The sequence below is a fragment of the Rana temporaria genome, chromosome 2, assembly GCF_905171775.1.
Source record: "Rana temporaria chromosome 2, aRanTem1.1, whole genome shotgun sequence".
Classification (NCBI taxonomy): Eukaryota; Metazoa; Chordata; class Amphibia; order Anura; family Ranidae; genus Rana; species Rana temporaria.
The window spans coordinates 277,426,572-277,446,258 of NC_053490.1; the positions used below are offsets into that span (position 1 = coordinate 277,426,572).

General features: G+C 44.1%; 1 protein-coding gene across 10 annotated transcripts in view; it reads left to right on the top strand.

Annotated features, from left to right (window-relative positions):
- The window catches only part of ADGRB2 (adhesion G protein-coupled receptor B2), a 609,344-nt gene extending 591,275 nt beyond the window's left edge, over nt 1-18,069 (top strand). For 9 of the 10 annotated variants that reach the window (XM_040337071.1, XM_040337076.1, XM_040337073.1 and 6 more), the window contains 2 exons: nt 2,129-2,185; nt 17,254-18,069. In XM_040337071.1, coding sequence (XP_040193005.1) covers nt 2,129-2,185; nt 17,254-17,415 — 219 coding nt within the window. In that variant the 3' untranslated portion in view covers nt 17,416-18,069. The remainder of the gene's footprint in view (nt 1-2,128; nt 2,186-17,253) is intronic. The other variant, XM_040337074.1, reaches the window with a different exon arrangement.
- The last annotated feature ends 1,618 nt before the right edge of the window (nt 18,070-19,687 follow it).

Genomic DNA, 19,687 nt, shown 5'->3' on the forward strand with positions numbered 1-19,687 from the left:
TTTATCTTGTACATCCCTCTAGTCATCACAGTATTGTGCTATGAGGCTTGTCCTCTCTCTTTTTTCTTTTTCATATTCCGATCGGAGTGTTTCTGACTGAATTGATGCATAGGGTCGTTTGTCTAATGAAAAGCAGTCTGAAGGAGACATCAGCTGAGTGGCCTGAGTGCTGCATATGGGAATAGTTGGTTAACCCATTATGAACTCACTGTTTTTTCATCATTATTCATTCATAAGTGTTGTTGTTTTCTAATTTATGTTTACACTATTCACTGAATTGAATATGATTATTACTCACTATATTGTACTAAATCAGCACTAGTTGATATTAGCGCTATCTTCACTTTTTACAAACAAATAATAAATTACCTTAAATTAAGTACAACAGCTGCACCTCAAAAAACAATACTGATTGTGATAAAGGAAGGTATAAATAGAGGGCGCTAGACCACTCAGTAATACCAATTAATATTATACAAAGTGATCCTGTGAAAAATATAGGTATATATATACCACTATCTATATTAATAAATAATAAAATTAATTGACAAAATAACATTCATAAGAAAGTCTCTGTGTCAAAAGCTTGATAGGTAGTCCCAATAGTGTATTTGCTCAATGCATAACACATGTGTCACAACACCAAATCTTCTTAGTTGATAATGCTTTATGTGAAAAAGGAGGAGAAAGCCATCACCACAGATCCAATCTTCTTTATCACCACTAGTTGTGTCAAAGCAAAAGGATGTGCTTACCAGAAACACTGGACTATTATAATTAAACAATAGTCATTATCGCCTATGCAGGATTGTGCCTGCATACACTTCGGACAGGAAGACAGATTAAAACCTCGATACCAGGAATTCCAGATAGGATATGTAATAAAAAAAGGGGGCAATGGAGTGCCAATAGTGTGATATTGCTAAAAGATTTATTGGTTCATAAAATCATAAAAAACAAAACTGTTACAATGGCCGAATTGGCCTCTTACTTTAAAAGTGCCTACCCGGCACTGGGGCTGCAGGCGTATTACCGCTAGCTTGCGGTCTAATACGTGGATGGGTCGTCGCATGCGGTGCCAGCTTCGTAACACGGCTCGGCGTCCCAGCTGTCAGCTACTACGGGCAGGGTGGCACGTCACGTGATCGGGTCAGCCTCCGACGTACGTTTCGTCAGGTACAACGTCTTCAGGGGGGCGTGCCCGATCACTGGTGCATGGCCCATCTCATACAGGGCCGTCTTTAATATTGATTGGGCCCTGGGCAAACATTATTGGGCCCTCCAAAATACACTTATCAACTATTTGGGGACAGTGCAGAGGCAGCTGTTTTGGGCCCCACAACAATGACTGGGCCCCGGGCAGCTGGCCTTTTTGCACTGTGTTAAAGACGGCCCTGGTCTCATATCATAACATACAGGGGTAAAGATTATAAAGGGTTAAAAAAGTGTACAGCTTCAATTCTGCTTTAAATCACCTATGAGCTTCTCACTTAATGCTGAAGTTTAATTTCAAGCCTGTTAGACTATTATGGATATGGTGGGGGTCCACCACAACTCAAATATACATTTTTCTTAGGCAAGATGACCTTTTTTTAGTATGTTTTATACAAAGACTCTTGACATTTACAGATTAAACTGCTTTGCAATAGTGCTTGCTCTGATATGGGTAGCAAAGCCTCATCCATATAAATCAATAAAACATGGGTATCCACTGTCCAGTGGTTAATTTAGCATGAAAAACATCACAAACTTGCATGCAAAATTTCCAAGACATGGGAGAACATTATTTTTTAGAGAGGAAAGAGAACTATCAGATATCAAATATATTGTTCATTTGAGTCTAATTTCAGTTTATAATACTTGCAGCCATTTAGACCCCCTTGGACAGTCTTCGGCTCTCCTTATGTCTACCTATTGCCCCTGCTCCCTTTTCATTATATCATAATACATCCTGATTTGATATCCCTGAACATGATTCAGTAGGCAGGCATGTTGCTATTAGCATGCTTGTTGCTCTAACTACTACCTCATTGGCCATTCTACTACTACTGTTGACTTGGTACCATTGCTGCCTTTGTTTTATCTGACAACGCTGCCATGTCACTCTTCTGCTATGTTTGTAATTCAGAGAGACAAACGCTGGAGCATATCCTCCGGAGGAGCAGTGGAGAGAACCTCAGCCAGTGTGAGTAACATTATTTACTATGTCACAAATGAAAGAAACATATGTGCTTCCCATTTTGTTCTTCTTGCATACCCTGCAGGCCCCTTCGTCTTGCAAGTTTCCAGTGATAGCTTGTTTACTCCTTTCACAATCAATAAAGTGAACATGACATTATAAATGCAACTGTGAGGGACAGAATATGGTAGTCAAGCGACTGTCACTACTAGGACGAACATACATAATTACATCAATCTATTGTTGCTGACAAGTTGTTTGAATACAAAAACTTGTTTTTCCTTAAGCAATAAGCTCGACATCAGCCTTTGTAGGTGATGTTAATCAATCAGTTGTACTAAACCAACTACATAGCTTCTAACACTAACCTCATGTATTAGATAGACACCCTACGGCACATTTCTTATGTATGAAGTTGAACCTAAAGAATAATGGTTTTGTACTCAAGCCAGTGGCTCTGTTTAATTTCTGCCTCCTGAAGATAATAAAATATTAATGCAAATCAGAGATTACTTTAATTAAAAAGAAAAGACCAATTACAGAATACCCACTGCCGTGTGATTTAGTGCAGCATTATTTTTCATGTCTCTTTGCTGTGTTAGTGTTAAACCTTTGTATTGGCATTCTGTAGCTACCAGCTACCTAAATACAAAGTGTAAGTTACCAAGAACTGATATGTCAGGTGTAGATGGACCCCAGTTAGCTGAATCAACCACTTGCATATGACTTAAAGTGACACTCAACCAGTGTTGACAACCCCCCCCCCAAGTGAAATTTACTGACAGGATGCCAAAATTTACAAACAGCACCAATTTTTTTTCCCCCTGGCAAAAATCAAGAAAGCACATTTTTTACTGGCCCTGCAAAAAAGTACATAAGCTTTGCCAATAAAACCTGGAAGCTGATGGGTTACTATCCAGAGCTGCACACCCATTTTAGTAAATCTGCACCACTGTATGTAAGAACAGAGTCACCATTTTGTGTTCACATCCCATGATCAACTAGGGACTATGGATTATGGAATATGTGATGTGTAGTGACCACAACTAATTTACACTACTCCTTCTAAACAAACAGAAGTGATGGAGTCAAATTGCCATTTTTTGTGCAAAACAGTGCAAATATCAACATGTAAACGATAAAAATGTAGCTGGTGCTATTAGCAATGTGTTTAAGTTTAACAAAAGTCAAAAACTATATTTCTCTATTTACATGAAGGTCAGGGTAATAAATATAACCCCGCCAACACAGTGTTCTCCCATACATTAGAGTCTGCAGGATTTCTCCTTACAGTGCAGGAAACTCTGACGTAAAGGGAAATGCTGCACATCTTGATCAAAGGGGGAACACTGATGTAAGGGAGGGGGGCTCTGGTGACCAGAGACTACTGTATATCAGAGTCCACTGGGTTCCACTTTACATCAGAGTTCCCACTTACATCAGGGTCTGCAGAATTGCCCTTTACATCAGGGTCCAGACTGTAAGAGGGAATCCTGCAGACTCTGTTGTAAAGGGAAATGCTGGGAACTCTCGTGTGGGGGGACTACTTTCCGCAGAGGGAATACACTAAGGTAATGGAAACCTTTATATCAGTGCCCCCTTACATTATTGTATTCACTCCCCACTTACATCAGTGATTCCCCTCAGATTGGCATGGCAGCGCTGTCACTGTCCTCCTCTTAAGTTCACCATGCAGGGCTCAATCAGACAGTCCTCTCCGGGCTCCAGCTTGGCTGCTCTGGTTTTATCCTACAGTCTCCTCTCCACAGTGAACAAACGTCTGACTCCTCCTGTGAACCCTTTCCCAGCAGCCCTGATGTGATGATCGGAGATTGAAGATATGATACAAGAGATGGTTAGAGGCTGCGAACATGATACATGAGGTGGTTGGAGTCTGCAGACATAATACAGGAAGTGTTTAGAGGCTGCAGACATGATACAGGAGGTGGTTAGAGGATGCAGGCAGGATACAGGAGGTGGTTAGAGGATGCGGACAGGATACAGGAGATAGCCAGAGATTGTGAACATCTGTGATTTTTTTAAATCTCACCACTGCCATTCATGTCTGGTAACCGCTGTACCTCCTGGACATCACATAGATATAGCAGCCATGGATGGATGGATGTTACAGGGGTCTAGTCTCCAGGACTCAGTGTGGTGTGGTGGGAGTCTATTTCCGGCAGCCATGGATGGATCATGGAGATCGGAACCCTGCACCATTCATCATGTAAGTGGCAGAGGTTTGGTGACCGGTTTCCGGGACTCTGTGTGGCCAATGCTTGCAGTGACGTAGCGGCGAGTGTCGCCACAGGTTCCAGCCTTGGTGCGGGCCTGGGTTCCAGTCTTCGGGTCAGGAGGCCTTCCCACTGATATGCTGCTGAGGCAGCTGAGACCGACTGCCGTCCATCCAAAAATGGCAGCAGGCGGCGCCATTATGTCACTGACTCACTGCACATGTGCCTGCCCTGCCAAAGATGTACAAGCTTACCCTAGCCCAGCAGGCTGTGGAACTGCGCATATGCAGTTCCAACGTTGGCCCGCAGCCATGTTTTTCACGGGCAGTCTACGTCTGTCATTTACAGACAGCCTGAAAATGTGTTGAAATTTACAGGCTGCCTGTAAATTTACGGACGGTTGGCAACACTGAACTAAACTGGTATAAAAAGAAAAAGAATCTATACAACTATGTGTTCATAGCTTAAAGGGTGGCTATGTTCATGCTCCATTGTCCCACTGGGAGAGATTTGCTAAACCTGGTACAGCTGTGCAGCTGTGCATAGTAACCAATCAGCTTCTCTCTTCAGCTTGTTCAATTAAAGGATAAGTTCACCTTTTTATTTTTTTACAAGTAAAAAAAAAGTGCATTTATTATTTTTTGTTGTAGGAACCGGTAAAGCTGCAGTGTATATGCTTGCTCATACCTCATACGGGCAAGCCGATACACTCTGACAGGAAGAATCAATGAACTACCACAGTGCTCACAGAGCTGTGGTAGTTCATTGAGAGCTACAAGCTGACAGACACTAAGGCTGCCGAGACTTGTAATTTTCCCATTTACAGAACACTGTAAATGAGTGACATGGTTGGGCGGGCAGAGCCCACACGGCCACATATCAGTTAAAATGTTGACAGCAGGCCCGGGGAAAAGATCCCCGCTAGCTGTCAATCAGGGGGGAGTGGGGGATCAGGGAAGAGTGGGGGGGGGTGGTCCTTTCATAACATGTTATTGCACCCTGAATATAGGTGTGACATGTAACATGTTATGAAAGGTGAACTTATCCTTTAAGCTTTGTCAATAAAACTTGGAAGCTGATGGGTTTCTATGCAGAACTGCACCAGACTCTGTGCACAACAGTTTTAAGAAATCCCCCCCACTGCAAAAACATAGTCACCATTTCTTGCTCACATCCCAAGTTGAACTGGGGACTATGGATTATGGGATGTGCACTGTGCACAAAGCAATACACATGACTATTATTATTATTATACAGGATTTTTATAGCTCCAACAGTTTGTGCACCGCTTAACAAAATGAAGACAGACATTACAGTTACAATACAATTTGGTACAAGAGGAATCAGAGGGCCCTGCTTGTTACAGTTTACAATCTAAGAGGGAGGGTCAATTGATACAAAAAGTAATAGCTGTGGGGATGAGTTGATGGAGAAAGTAAACAGTGTATTAGTTAGAAGCAGGATAGGCTTATTTAAAGAGAAGGGTTTTTAGGTATCGTCTAAAGATGGATAGATTAGGAGACAGTTGGACAGATTGGGGAAGGTAGTTCCAAAGGATGGGAGAGGCGCGGGAGAAATCCTCGAGTTGAGCATGGGAGGAGGTGACGTGAGTTTGAGAGCAAGAGGTCTTGGGAAGACGGAAGAGAGCAGCTTGGTTGATATTTACTAGGTTAATGATGTAACTGGGGGCAGAGTTGTGGATGGCTTTGTAAATTATTGTTAGTTCTTAGAATTGTATTTGTTGAGTGAGTGGAAGCCAGCGGGTGGCTTGGCAGAGAGGGGTGGAGGACACTAAATGTTTGGTAAGGTGGATGAGTCTTGCAGCAGCATTCATTAGGAGATGGTGGATGTAAAGGTAAGCCAATGAGGAGGGATTTACAGTAGTCGAGGCGAGAGATAACCAGGGAGTGAATTAAAAGTGAATTAAAAGCTTGGTGGTGTCATTGGTTAAAAAGGGGCATATTCTAGAGATATTGCAGAGACTAAGGCGGCATGATTTGGACAGGGATTGGATGTGGGCCTGAAAGGACAGTTCAGAGTCTAGGGTTACCCCTAGCACCCTGGCATGTTGGGACGGACTGATAGTTGTGCCATTGATCTTGACAGAGAAGTTGGGGAAGGGGCACGTGGGGGAGGAGACTACAACTAACATACACTACTCCTTCTAAACAAAGGGAAGTGATGGAGAAAAGAAGAGGTTCAAGAGTTCAGAAAAACTCAAAAAGAAATGATTTTATGAAAAATAGATTACGTAGATTATTTTTTTGAAGATAATGATATCGTTAATGGCACTTTAAGCCAAGAAATCTCCCTGCCATAGTTTATTCCACTTCTTACACTTCTTATTAAACTTATTCTGCTAAAGAAGGAGGGTTGTCAATACCTTATCCTAGAGAGAGTAATATAGTCTTGTAATGACTGCTGCAGTTAGGTGGACCTAGAAAATTAGACAGAAATTGCCAAGATCAGTGATTATACTGTACCCACCACTGTTCGGACCAGCTCACTTGGATGATCATTCAGACCTTTAGATTACTTTGTATATTCAGTTATACAAATAATCAGTACATATAGTATATATTTTAAAAGACTTAGGCCTCATGTACACTGCTGCTGGTAAACAGACATTTAGGAGCAGTTGGGCATTTTTTTTCAGCTGTCCCTGAACTCTCCTCTATGTTATATTATCAGTACAAGTACACAGGGTCGTTTATAGTCCTTTCTAAGCAGTTGAGTTTAGAGGATTTTTCTGGAACCCAGAAAAATGCATTCAGAATCTGTGAAAAGCGTTCACAGGCGTTTTTTATTTAAACCCCTGCTAGCACTCTTACTAAGGAAAGATCTGGAGTGCGTTTTTGTGGTGTGAACCAGCCCTCAGACCCAAAAAGATTTTTTTTTCAGTTAGGGTTGAGGCCCGGTTCACACTGGTGTGACATGCGCTCTGACTTTGGGAGCACATGTCACAAATGAATGGTTCCCTATGAGAGCCATCGTAACTGGTCCGACTTGTGGTGGTCTGACTTTGAAAAAGGTTCCTGTACTACTTTGGTCCGACATGGCCACGATTTCAGCCCATTGATTTTAATGTAAGTTGTATCCAAGTCAGATCATCTTCTTAACTGACTTGACTTCTGGCATGCTCTGAGGATCTTAAAGGGGGGAACCCCACGCCAAAATTGTAAAAAAAAAAAATGGGGGGGGGGGGGACCATATCAGACCGAACTGGTATGGATTTTGGGGGGAAAACCCAAGCCAAAAAAACAGGCTGTGTACTGTTGTTATTTATTTTTGACACTTTTTTGGGTGAATGAGTAGGGGTACAATGTACCACCTACTCATTTACATAGGGATCTGCCCCCCCCCCATGGGGACCAGGTGCTTTGGGGTGGGGGTGCACCTGGTATTGTCCAGGAGGGGGAGGGGGCATTTGCACATCCCCCATTTCCTGACCTGATGGGCCGCATGCTTGGATGAGGGTCTGGTATAGATTTATTGGGGGGGAGGTTGGCGTGGGGGTTTCCCTTAGAATCCATATCTTTGGGGGAACCCCACATCATATTTTTTTTTAATTTGGGGATCCCCCTCCAGATTCATACCAGACTCAGAGTGCCTAGTATTGTTGGATCAAAGTCGGATCCCGTTTAATGAAGTCGCATGGAAGTCAGACATGTAGTTGTAGTACAAAGTTGGATCTGAAGTTGTCTGACTTCCATGTCGGAGCAGTGTGAACTTGGCCTTACTAAAGCCTCATACACACGATCCAATTGTTGGCAGGGGATTGTCTGTTGACAGACTGTTGTCCTAAAATCTGACCGTTAGTATGCTCCTTTTCACAATTGTTGTCCAACTTTCGGCCAACAAATGTTGGATGACAGGCTAGTAAATTTTCGGCAGACAACAGTAGGTTGTCAGATTTTCTCACGGTCAGTACTCAAGTTCGTCACACAAAAGTTGAAAGTACAAACACACATGCTTGAAATCAATGCTCACCAAACACAAAATTAGCAGAAGGGGCCCAAAGGGTGGCACTCAAGAGTTCTACGTTGCAGATAGAGAAAGGAGCTGTGTGTTAGTGGGCGTCCTGACTCTCGGGTAGTCCAAGTGAGGGGGCGAGCACGACACTCCACACCAGGGAGAACGCCTTGCATTACTGTGTGGAGTTACAGACAGAAGAACAGGAAGTGTGGATTTTTCAGAAGAAAGAAGGACATTTAAAAGCAAAATGGAAGGATGAGGTAAGTGAAGGAGGACTGCGCTAAGGTAAAGAAAGCTACAGTAGGTGCACGCGATATTGTGTCAATCTCGCTCCCTTTCTCGGCGAGATTGAGCACCTACGAGCCCCATCGCAGGAGCCAGCGCCGAGCTGGCTTGCCGCGATGGAGACAGAGCCGTCATAGAAGCGACGGGAGATCCGACTTGGATTCCCGCCAATTCCACACGTGTGCGGCGTTTGTTATGAATCCTGAGGGGGAAGTCCCCGCCGGATTTTAAATAAAAATTCGGCATGGGTTCCCCCCTCAGGAGCATACCGGGCCCTTAGGTCTGTTATGGGTTGTAAGGAGAGCCTCCCTACAATCCATACCAGACCCGTATCCAAAGCACGCTACCCGGCCGGTCAGGAAAGGAGTGGGGACGAGCGAGCGCCCCCCCCCTCCTGAGCCGTACCGGGCTGCATGCCCTCAACATGGGGGGGTTGGGTGCTCTGGGGCAGGGGGGCGCACTGCGGGGCCCCCCCACCCCAGAGCACCCTGTCCCCATGTTGATGAGGACAGGGCCCCTTCCCGACAACCCTGGCCGTTGGTTGTCGGGGTATGCGGGCGGGAGGCTTATCGGAATCTGGGAGCCCCCTTTAATAAGGGGGCCCCCAGATACCGGCCCCCCACCCTAAGTGAATGGATATGGGGTACATCGTACCCCTACCCATTCACCTGGAGGAAAAGTGGTAAAAACACAAATAAAAAACACAGGGTATTAAAATATTTTATTATTCTGCTCCGGATGCTCCCCCTGTCTTCTTTAGCTCTTTTACCAGGGGGAACTTCTTCTTCCGATTTCCGGGGGTCTTCTCCTGCTCTCCGGGGTCTTCTCCTGCTCTCCGGGGTCTTCACCGCTCTTCTGTGACGTCTTCTCCGCTCCGGGGAGTCTTCTTCTATGTTCGCCGCTCTCCGCTCTTGACTCGGCGCACCCCGGTTCTTCCTCCCGCTGTCCGGTGCCTTCTCCTTCTTCCGCTGTTCTGTGACGTCTTCTCCTCTTCTTCCGCTGTTCTGTGACGTCTTCTACTTCTCCCTTCAGGCCGCTGTGCTGTGACGTCTTCTCTTCTTCTCTTCTCCCGATGTTGACACGCCGGGCTCTTCTTGCTGCAATGACGGGTGCGCGGACTTATATAGGCCTCACAGTCCCATCATGCTCCGGTAGGTACCACGTGGGTAGGTATCACATGGGTAGGTACCAGAGCATGATGGGACTGTGAGGCCTATATAAATCCGATGCAAGCCACGCACCCGTCATTGCAGCGAGAAGAGGCGACGTGTCAGCATCGGGAGAAGAGAAGAAGAGAAGACGTCACAGCACAGCGGCCTGAAGGGAGAAGTAGAAGATGTCACAGAACAGCGGAAGAAGAGGAGAAGACGTCACAGAACAGCGGAAGAAGGAGAAGGCACCGGACAGCGGGAGGAAGAACCGGGGTGCGCCGAGTCAAGAGCGGAGAGCGGCGAACATAGAAGAAGACCCCCCTGGAGCGGAGAAGACGTCACAGAAGAGCGGTGAAGACCCCGGAGAGCAGGAGAAGACCCCCGGAAATCGGAAGAAGAAGCTCCCCCTGGTAAAAGAGCTAAAGAAGACAGGGGGAGCCTCCGGAGCAGACTAATAAAATATTTTAATACCCTGTGTTTTTTATTTGTGTTTTTACCATTTTTCCTCCAGGTGAATGGGTAGGGGTATGATGTACCCCATATCCATTCACTTAGGGTGGGGGGCCGGTATCTGGGGGCCTCCTTATTAAAGGGGGCTCCCAGATTCCGATAAGCCTCCCGCCCGCATACCCCGACAACCAACGGCCAGGGTTGTCGGGAAGGGGCCCTGTCCTCATCAACATGGGGACAGGGTGCTCTGGGGTGGGGGGGCCCCGCAGTGCGCCCCCCTGCCCCAGAGCACCCAACCCCCCCATGTTGAGGGCATGCAGCCCGGTACGGCTCAGGAGGGGGGGGGGCGCTCGCTCGTCCCCACTCCTTTCCTGACCGGCCGGGTAGCGTGCTTTGGATACGGGTCTGGTATGGATTGTAGGGGGACCCCCTACGCCGTTTTTTCGGCGTAGGGGGGCTCTCCTTACAACCCATAACAGACCTAAGGGCCCGGTATGCTCCTGAGGGGGGAACCCATGCCGAATTTTTATTTCAAATCCGGCAGGGACTTCCCCCTCAGGATTCATAACAAACGCTGCACACGTGTAGAATTGGCGGGAATCCAAGTCGGATCTCCCGTCGCTTCTATGACGCGCACGTTGGAATGTGCTGTCACTATTCCAGTGAGTGCGAGATGTCGGCGAGATCTCGGCACCATGTCGCCGAGAATCAGCGCGATGCTGTCCTGCTAAAAACACAATATCACAAACACCTACTGTATTTAGGGAAAACATTGTACCTTTACAGCCCCTTTTTAAAGGACGAGTTCACCTTTTAAAATGTTAAAAAATGTTTTATGTTACACCCTGAATAAAAGGGGGAACTTATCCCTTAAAGATATAAATATAAACCTGAAAACACATATGTATTATTAAAAAAATTATTAATAAAACATTAATAGCGCTGAAGTCACTTGAACTGACTCATGAGCTAATTAGCTCGTAACCTGTGAAATGAGATGCTGATAACTGAAGATCTCAACAAAAAGTATTTTTCCAGTAATCACAGTCACTCAGAGCATACAGCTCAATCCAATGTATGAGTCAAAATATCAGTTCACATACTACTCATCTCAGGTAAAAATTTTAAGCTGCATATTCCAAAACTGCTGGGACATGTAAACTTCACACTGCTGTGCTCCCCTTAAAGCGGTTGTAAACCCGCGATTATTTTTTATTTATTTTTTCACCTGAACGGCAAAAGCCATAATGAGCTAGTATGCACCGCATATTAGCTCATTATGAAATACTTACCTCGGAAAGAGGTGAGAGGAACTTACCTGGTCCACGCCGAGCGAGATGTCATGTTGACTCGGCGTGTCTTATGGGTATCGCCGCTCCAGCGCTGTGATTGGCTGGAGCGGCGATGACGTCACTCCCGCGCATGCACGTGGGAGACTTCAATTCGGCAAGGTCCGGCGGCTGCCAGTCCTTTAGCCGAGGATCCCCGCTGCGCATGCGCCGCTGCAATTAGTGGTGCATTGCGGGGGGAATATCTCCTAAACCGTACAGGTTTAGGAGATATTCTTTATACCTACAGGTAAGCCTTATTATAGGCTTACCAGTAGGTAAAAGTCAAAAATGTGGGTTTACAACCACTTTAAGATGTTGTACTCACCAGATAACGGTTGTTTGCCAGCATTGAGTATACTCAGCCTCAGCTGTTCTCCTCGTAGTGGATATTTGCCAGCGTTGGGAAGATCCTATTAGTATACCAAGCCTCAGCTGCTCTCCTCCTGGTGTGTATAGGTGATATTCCTTGGATTATGCGTGCAGCACAGCGAACATGCAGGGAAGCAAAGGAGACTTTCTGGCAGACTGTGTGTGAAAAAAGCCACCGTCTTACTGCTTCCCATCCACTGCAAGTATTGAACCCCCCTTGGTTGAGTTGAATATCTGACACCTCTGGGGCATACAGTGGTTCCTCTTGATGGCTTCTACATAGTGATGTACTAGCCACACAAAGATCACTCCTCAGACAATTCACACAGGTCTGGTTCCAGGTTGGGCTCCAACCTGGAACCAGACCTGTGTGAATAGTCTGGGGTCGTCCCTGACTCCCGTGCGCGTGCCCGGAAGGCGCGATCCTCGCCGGGCACCCACGATTGCTCGTTACAGAGCGAGGACCGGGAGCTGTGTGTGTAAACACACAGCTCCCGATCCTGTCAGGGGAGAAATGCCTGACCATCTGTTCATACAATGTATGAACAGCGATCAGTCATTTCCCCTAGTGAGGCCCCCCCTACAGTTAGAACACACCCAGGGAACATACTTAACCCCTTCTCCGCCCCCTAGTGTTAACCCCTTCCCTGCCAGTGGCATTTTTATACTAATCCAATGCATTTTTATAGCACTGATCGCTATAAAAATGCCAATGGTCCCAAAAATGTGTCAAAAGTGTCCGAAGTGTCCGCCATAATGTCGCAGTACCAAAAAAAAAACGCTGATCGCCTCCATTACTAGCAAAAAAAATATTAATAAAAATGCCATAAAACTACCCCCTATTTTGTAAACGCTATAACTTGTGCGCAAACCAATCAATAAACGTTTATTGTGATTTTTTTTTACGAAAAATATGTAGAAGAATACGTAACGGCCTAAACTGAGGAAAAAAATAGTTTTTTTTATATATTTTTGGGGGATATTTATTATAGCAAAAAGTAAAAAATATTTTTTTTTTTCAAAATTGTCGCTCTATTTTTGTTTATAGCGCAAAAAACTAAAAACCGCATAGGTGATCAAATACCACCAAAAGAAAGCTCTATTTGTGGTAAAAAAAGGACGCCAATTTTGTTTGGGAGCGCAATTGTCAGTTAGAGCGATGCTGTGCCGAATCGCAAAAAGTGCTCTGGTCTTTGACCAGCACTATGGTCCGGGTGTTAAGTGGTTAAATGTACCCTAATGTGCTAATATGCTGTGCATACTTGTACATTGTGGCATAAACTACCTTAGGGATTCTAAAAAGTAGTAATGTTAGCGACATTCAGGGATTTTTTTCAGCAGGAATGTGGGGGAACACAGTACCGGCACCTCCAGAACTTAATGTATGTAATGGGTAGGGGTGCTGGGGTGTACTGGATGGTCTATTGATTCTGGCTGCTGGGGAATCTATTGTTGCTGGAGGGGGATCTATTTTTGCAGAGCAGGGGGGTCTGTTGTTGCTGGGGAGGTCTTCTGTTGGGCATGGGGATCTATAGTTGCTGGGTCAGGCCTTATGTTGCTGAGGGTCAGTTGTTTCTGAGAGGCATTTACTGTTGAGAGAGGGGTCTTTGTTGCTGTATGCTGAAGGGTCTATTAATGTTGACTACTGGGGAATCTGTTGTTGCTGGAGAGGATCTATTCTTGCAGGGGGGTCTATTGTTTTTGGGGAGGTCTATTGTTGCTGGCAGGGGATCTATTGTTGCTGGAGTAGGTCTTATGTTCCAAGGGGGTCAGTTGTTGCTAGGATGAATCTACTGTTGAGGGAGGGGTCTATTGTTGCTGGCTGCTGGAGGGTCTATTGATGCTGGCTGTTGGGAGTCCTTTGTTGCTGCAGTGGATCTATTGTCACTGGGGTGTCCATTGTTGCTAGATCTATTTTTGTTATCATTAACAAGTCCCATACAAAATACTTAGCACTACAAAATGATAATTGGTTCTGTATTTTTTAAAAGGGGAGGTACTGGGAAGTGGGTAAGGGGTGAGCCTACAAACAGTGCTCGGAGGTGGGTTGGGGTGGAGACAAGAGGTGAAGAGTTCCTATTCCCTGAGTAAAAAAGCCCTGGCGACATTAACTACCGCTTTAATATCACAGGATCCCAGGAGCCTCTCATGGGGACCCCTACTGACCCAGTGGCCCTTGGTCAGTGCCTAAGTGCATAGAGTATGTACAGGTGAGGAGGATGAAGGAATCTGGGAAGGAAAAATGTAAAGGTTTGTGGAAGAATGTTTAGGGACTGCGTAGTGGTTAAGCGGGCCATACATGGATTGAAATTACGCCAATTAAGAAAAGACCAGCCATAGACGATCTATGTATGGGCTAGCTGGTTTTACACAAGTCAATCTATTATCTGACGTGCGTACAACTAACCTGTCAGGTTTTCCCCAAAACAATCAATGCTACCAGCTATTGTTAGCAACACTGATCATTGTATTCACAGGCAGAACACAATAACACTGCAGGAGTGATTCCCCCATCCACAGGTCAGCAGGTGAGAGGGTGTGAGGGGACAGGCTGGGGAGAGATAGTAGTAAGTGGCTGGGTAGGCACTGGCTAGTATCAGAGCCAGATACACACAGGTTAGGCCCCGTACACACAACAGAGGAACTCGACGTGCTTGGCACGTCGAGTTCCTCGTCGAGTTTTGGGATGAAGCCGCCGAGGAGCTCGGCGGGCCGGCTTCTCCCATAGAAGAACGAGGACAACGAGAAAATAGAGAACATGTTCTCTATTTTCTCGTCGAGTTCCTCGGCGGCTCCATCGAGCCAAAACTGTACAGACGACAGAGTTTCTCGGCAGAATCCGGGTTTTGACCGAGTTTCTCGGTGAATTCTGCCGAGAAACTCTGTCGTGTGTACGAGGCCTCACATACGCCACGATCATTAGAGCGAGAGCAATAATTCTAGCACTAGACCTCCTCTGTAACTCTAAACATGTAACCTGTAAAAAAAAATTAAAGCATCGCTTAGTATACAAAAAAAAATCATGCATAACTTTATTTAAAACATTTTTCTGAATGAAACAGTTTCTTTAAAAAAAAAAAAAATCATGTTTGAAAAATTGCTGCGCACAGACCACCATTTTATTCCATAGGGTGTCTGCTAAAACAATACATATAATGTTTGAAGGTTCTGAGTAATTTTCTAGCAAAAAAAATATTTTTACATGTAGGAGAGAAGTGTCAGAATTGGCCTGGGTGGCAAGGGGTTAATTACCATAATTAAGATACAAATAATTATTATAAGCACTGTGATCTCACCCTCTCAGTCTGCTGCCGCAGAGTGTGTCAGCTTGTATTTAAACTGGCCGCTCTGTATGTAGCTTCTGACAGGCTGCGCAAGCAGTCCCATATCTCCGTAACCATAAATGATAGGAGCCCCATATTTTGACCAGTGGTGGGGTAGGTCTTCAGTACATGATTTTGTGTTGTCCTTTATCTATTTTGTAATAATAAGAACTTTATTTATATGTTTCTATATATTTGTTTTCACACCTGATTCTATCTTTCAAACCTATACCGAGATAGTCCAATTACCCCTGCCCCTTGGAACTTTGGTTTGGGGACCAAACAATTCTACACTAAGGATGAGCTCCGGTGTGTTCGCACCACGCTGCGCCAATCACAGGCAGGGAGACATTTCCCGATGCTCGGCTGCAGAGATCGGGAAATGTCTCCTTACCTGTGATTAGCGCAGCGCGGTGACAACTTCCTGGCGGGCCCTGCACATGGACTGTGTGAACACGCCAGAGCTCATCCTTACTCTACACTAGGTGGTGCTTCGCAACATCACCCTAGATAGCTGTGTGCATGTGTGTGCACCTGACCCATGTTGCAGTTGAGATATCGGACCATTCACCAAATTTTTTATACACACCTCATAGATTTACTTACAGAAATACAAAAATCGATAGATATTGGAAGTAATTAAAGGGTCACTAAAGGAAATATTTTTTTTAGCTAAATAGCTTCCTTTACCTTACTGCAGTACTGGTTTCATGTCCTTATTGTTCGTTTTTGCTTTGAAGTTGCTGTAAAACTGCTGTGATCTCCACACTTCCTGGTTGCCTGTTTCCTTATAACCACAGTACTGGGAGCTTTTCACGGTGGTCTAAGCTGTCATTACTGTGTGTCTAAAACTCCTCAGAACCAATCAGATTCATTTTAAAAACAAAACACTGCCCTGGATTTGTTTGTTTTTGTTCTGTGGGTCTCTTTACTTCACAGAAACATGAAACCAGTTTAAAACCGAAAGTTAAACTAGAGGCACATTATATGATTGAATTTAATCTATTTTTAATCATTTTTAAAAGGAATCAGTTAACTTTTATGTCTCTATACCCTGTAAACAGTCATTTCAGCAAAAAAAAAAAAAAAAATTCCTTTAGTGACCCTTTAATGGTTTGACTAGATCTACTTTTTTTTTTTTGTTTTGCATATCAAAACTATTGTGGTCCACAGTTCATTTGAAGTCTTGCCTTATGACTTTATACTTGGCTAAAATGAATTGTCAGATTCATGTACATGAATTGTTTTGATTCATGTACAGAAAGTGCTACCATCTTCATTCTGGCATCCTTGAAAATATATACATCATTTTTCAATATATTTGTGCTATAACTTTTTTTTCGTTTTCTCCATGTCTAATACACTTATCAACGTCATCTGGTTCCGATACAACCATCCAGATTTTAGAATTAGATATGTCTATTAATGCTACAGGAGGAAGATGCATTGAATAACTTCTCTAAATTTAGACTGACCTATCAATTTACTAAGGTCAGACACATCTATTTAAAAACTAGTTTCATTCATTGATTTTTATGCAGTTTCATTTATCAAAAGATTAATCTATTGACTGATTCATTAATTCATCTATTGATGTTCCCTCAGTTGCAGCACACAGAAATGTATTAATATCATGGTGTGCAGACCATTTTTCCAACTGCTAGGAATGTCACCCATATGGACCATGCATGGAAATGCCCATAATCAAATTAATCTAATGATCTCCACAGGTGCATTTCATTCTATATTGGCAGGTAATATTATTAAGATTCATGGTGGTGTATTAATGGCATCCATACTGAAATAATACACAGAATATAGAAAACAATATACACATCTTTCAATGTCCTAAATAGAAATGAAAGAAAACCAAACTGTAAATATAATTAATGTATTGTAATAATGTTGGCAATGATATAAATCTCTGTTGCCTGACCTCTTATATTGACTTCCCAGGAGAAGACAAGTCCAGCTGGCCCCCATCAGAAGGTTTGGGATAGTTACAGAGCACGCTCATCACAGATCCATGACCGACTGGGCCTACGCTGTGTAGACTGGGAACAGCCTCCACGTATATCCATGGATATGTCAGATGGCGACTATCAGACTGAAGTATAAGGCAATCTGTCCCTTTGCCTGTGAATTTATCAACCTCTTGGACTCCAGTTAATTGCCCTTGTATACCAGAGAAGTGGTATCAGGGTTTTAAGCCACAGAGGATTACATTTTGCTAATGGAGTACCCACTAAAAAATGCACTGGAACCTCATGATACAACACCAGGAGTCAAACGAGAGCAAAAAGGGAGACCGATGGTCGATAAACGGAAGAAGTGGCCTTTTGGAAGCGCAATGCTCTGAATTTAAGATGGTATATCCAGGATCACTATTCCTCTTTGATCTCTAGAGGAGCAAAGCAGCAACAAGCTGTGATTTCTCTTTAAATGCACACATATGTTGTCCTGTCACACAACTTCCTCTGTTCTGCTTCCTGGACATTGCTTGTCAAGTGACCACTTTCTTCCAGTTTTTTTCACCTCCCCCCTCTCCTGCCCCCTGCCATTTTCGGGTAGGGATGAGGAGCTTGGTCATGTCATTACGAACTTCTAAAGAAGATCAACCCAAATAGACTAAACTGACACCTCCAATTCCTTACTGATATTTCTAGGCAACTGGGCAGTGGAAAGGGGGTCAGGTGGCACTGGGTTTTAAAAATGCCTAGAATTTGTTTAAAATGAGATAAAAAAATAAAAAAAAAACCTTTTGAAACATGATTTGAGGTAAGTTATTGACTTTCTTTTAGTGTCTACAAATACTTTGCAATAATATTTTTAAGTGGTCTTTTGCATATAGAAGATGCTGGTAAAGGTTCGAGGACAGCACTGCAAAAACAATAAAATATTTGTAAAATGCAGCGATGGTCAAGGCTGGCTAAGCCTTCTACACGGGGTAGGTACTCATAGTTACCTATAGCTTGCCACTTAGGCTCCATTCACACTTGTGTGACTTGCCATGTGACTTTGGACACTAAAGTTGCAAGGTAAGTCTCACTCCATGTTTTCTAATGACTACCGTTCAAATATGTGTGACTTAAAGTTAAAATGTTCCTGCACTACTTTGTTCCGACTTTCATGTGACTTGAGTGCCATAGACTGCAATGTAAACCCTCACAATTTGCATGAAAGTTGCACCTAAATGTTATAAATGGGCAATTTGTGCAACAGTTGTCCAACTTCTTACAGTACACACAGTCACATGTCTGCTCTTCCACCCGTATTTGGCCTATCCCTGCCGCTGAGAAGCCTCGCCCAAGCACATTGTCCACCCATCTGTGTTCCTTGGGCAGAAAAATGAGCTCTAGAAGAGATTAGCGAAAAAAGGATATTCTAGACCAGGGGTAGGCAACCTAGAGCCCTTCAGCCGTTGCAGAAGTACAAGTCCCATCATGCCTGTGAGAGTAATTGTAACTGCCAGCCTTGCAGTGCCTCATGGGAAATATAGTTCCACAACAGCTGGAGGACCCCAAGTTCCCCCTCCCCTGTTCTAGACAACGAGGAGCTGACCAGGCTTGTGTGTGTGTGCCTAACTATCTATGATCTGCGGGACCCAATTTATAAACATAAGGCTAAGCGGGAATTGAGCATGGGTGGAGGTTGCCATCTTCCATCAAGATTGGGAAGCCTTATCGGTCATTGAACAGTCAGAAAAACCCTTTCATAAATATAAGCCATTGATACCTACTGTAGATGCCCAGGCCAAGTTAACAGTGTCATTCCACGTTGGATAAATTGACAACAACTCTATGACTATTTTTCATAAATTTTTTAGGGGCATTCACAGGTTTTGTTTGGTAAGCCAGTTTAATAAACCTCCTGCTCTATTTTTTGTATTAGAAACACTCATAAATGTGCAAAATTTCAACAAATTTTTAATTTTTAATACTGCAGTGCCATTAGTAAAAATCTAATGGAACTGCAAATGCCATTGCAGCCAAAAGATGATAGATAGCGTTTGTCTGCAGGCCCTTTCTTTTCAAATCTTGCAAATTGCATGTGTTATAGCTGATAGCTGACATAGTGATCATATGAATGAAACCCACCTTAATTGGATCCTGATTGTAAGTGGGGACCTGAGTTGTTAGCGACAGCCGGGATTGAGAGCCAGCAGTGCTCAGTATTGGCTCTACACTCTGAAGCCTCGTACACACGACCGGCTTTCCCGGCAGGAAAACTGCAAGGAGAGCTTTTGGCCGGGAAAACCGGCCATGTGTATGCTTGTGAACCCAGCCTCAAAGGGGAACAATTGATTTTTTGTATGCTCAACACAAGGCATCTTGCTTGGGGATGCTTGTTTGGAAAATTTACTGAACATCATGAGCAGGTCGAAAAAAAT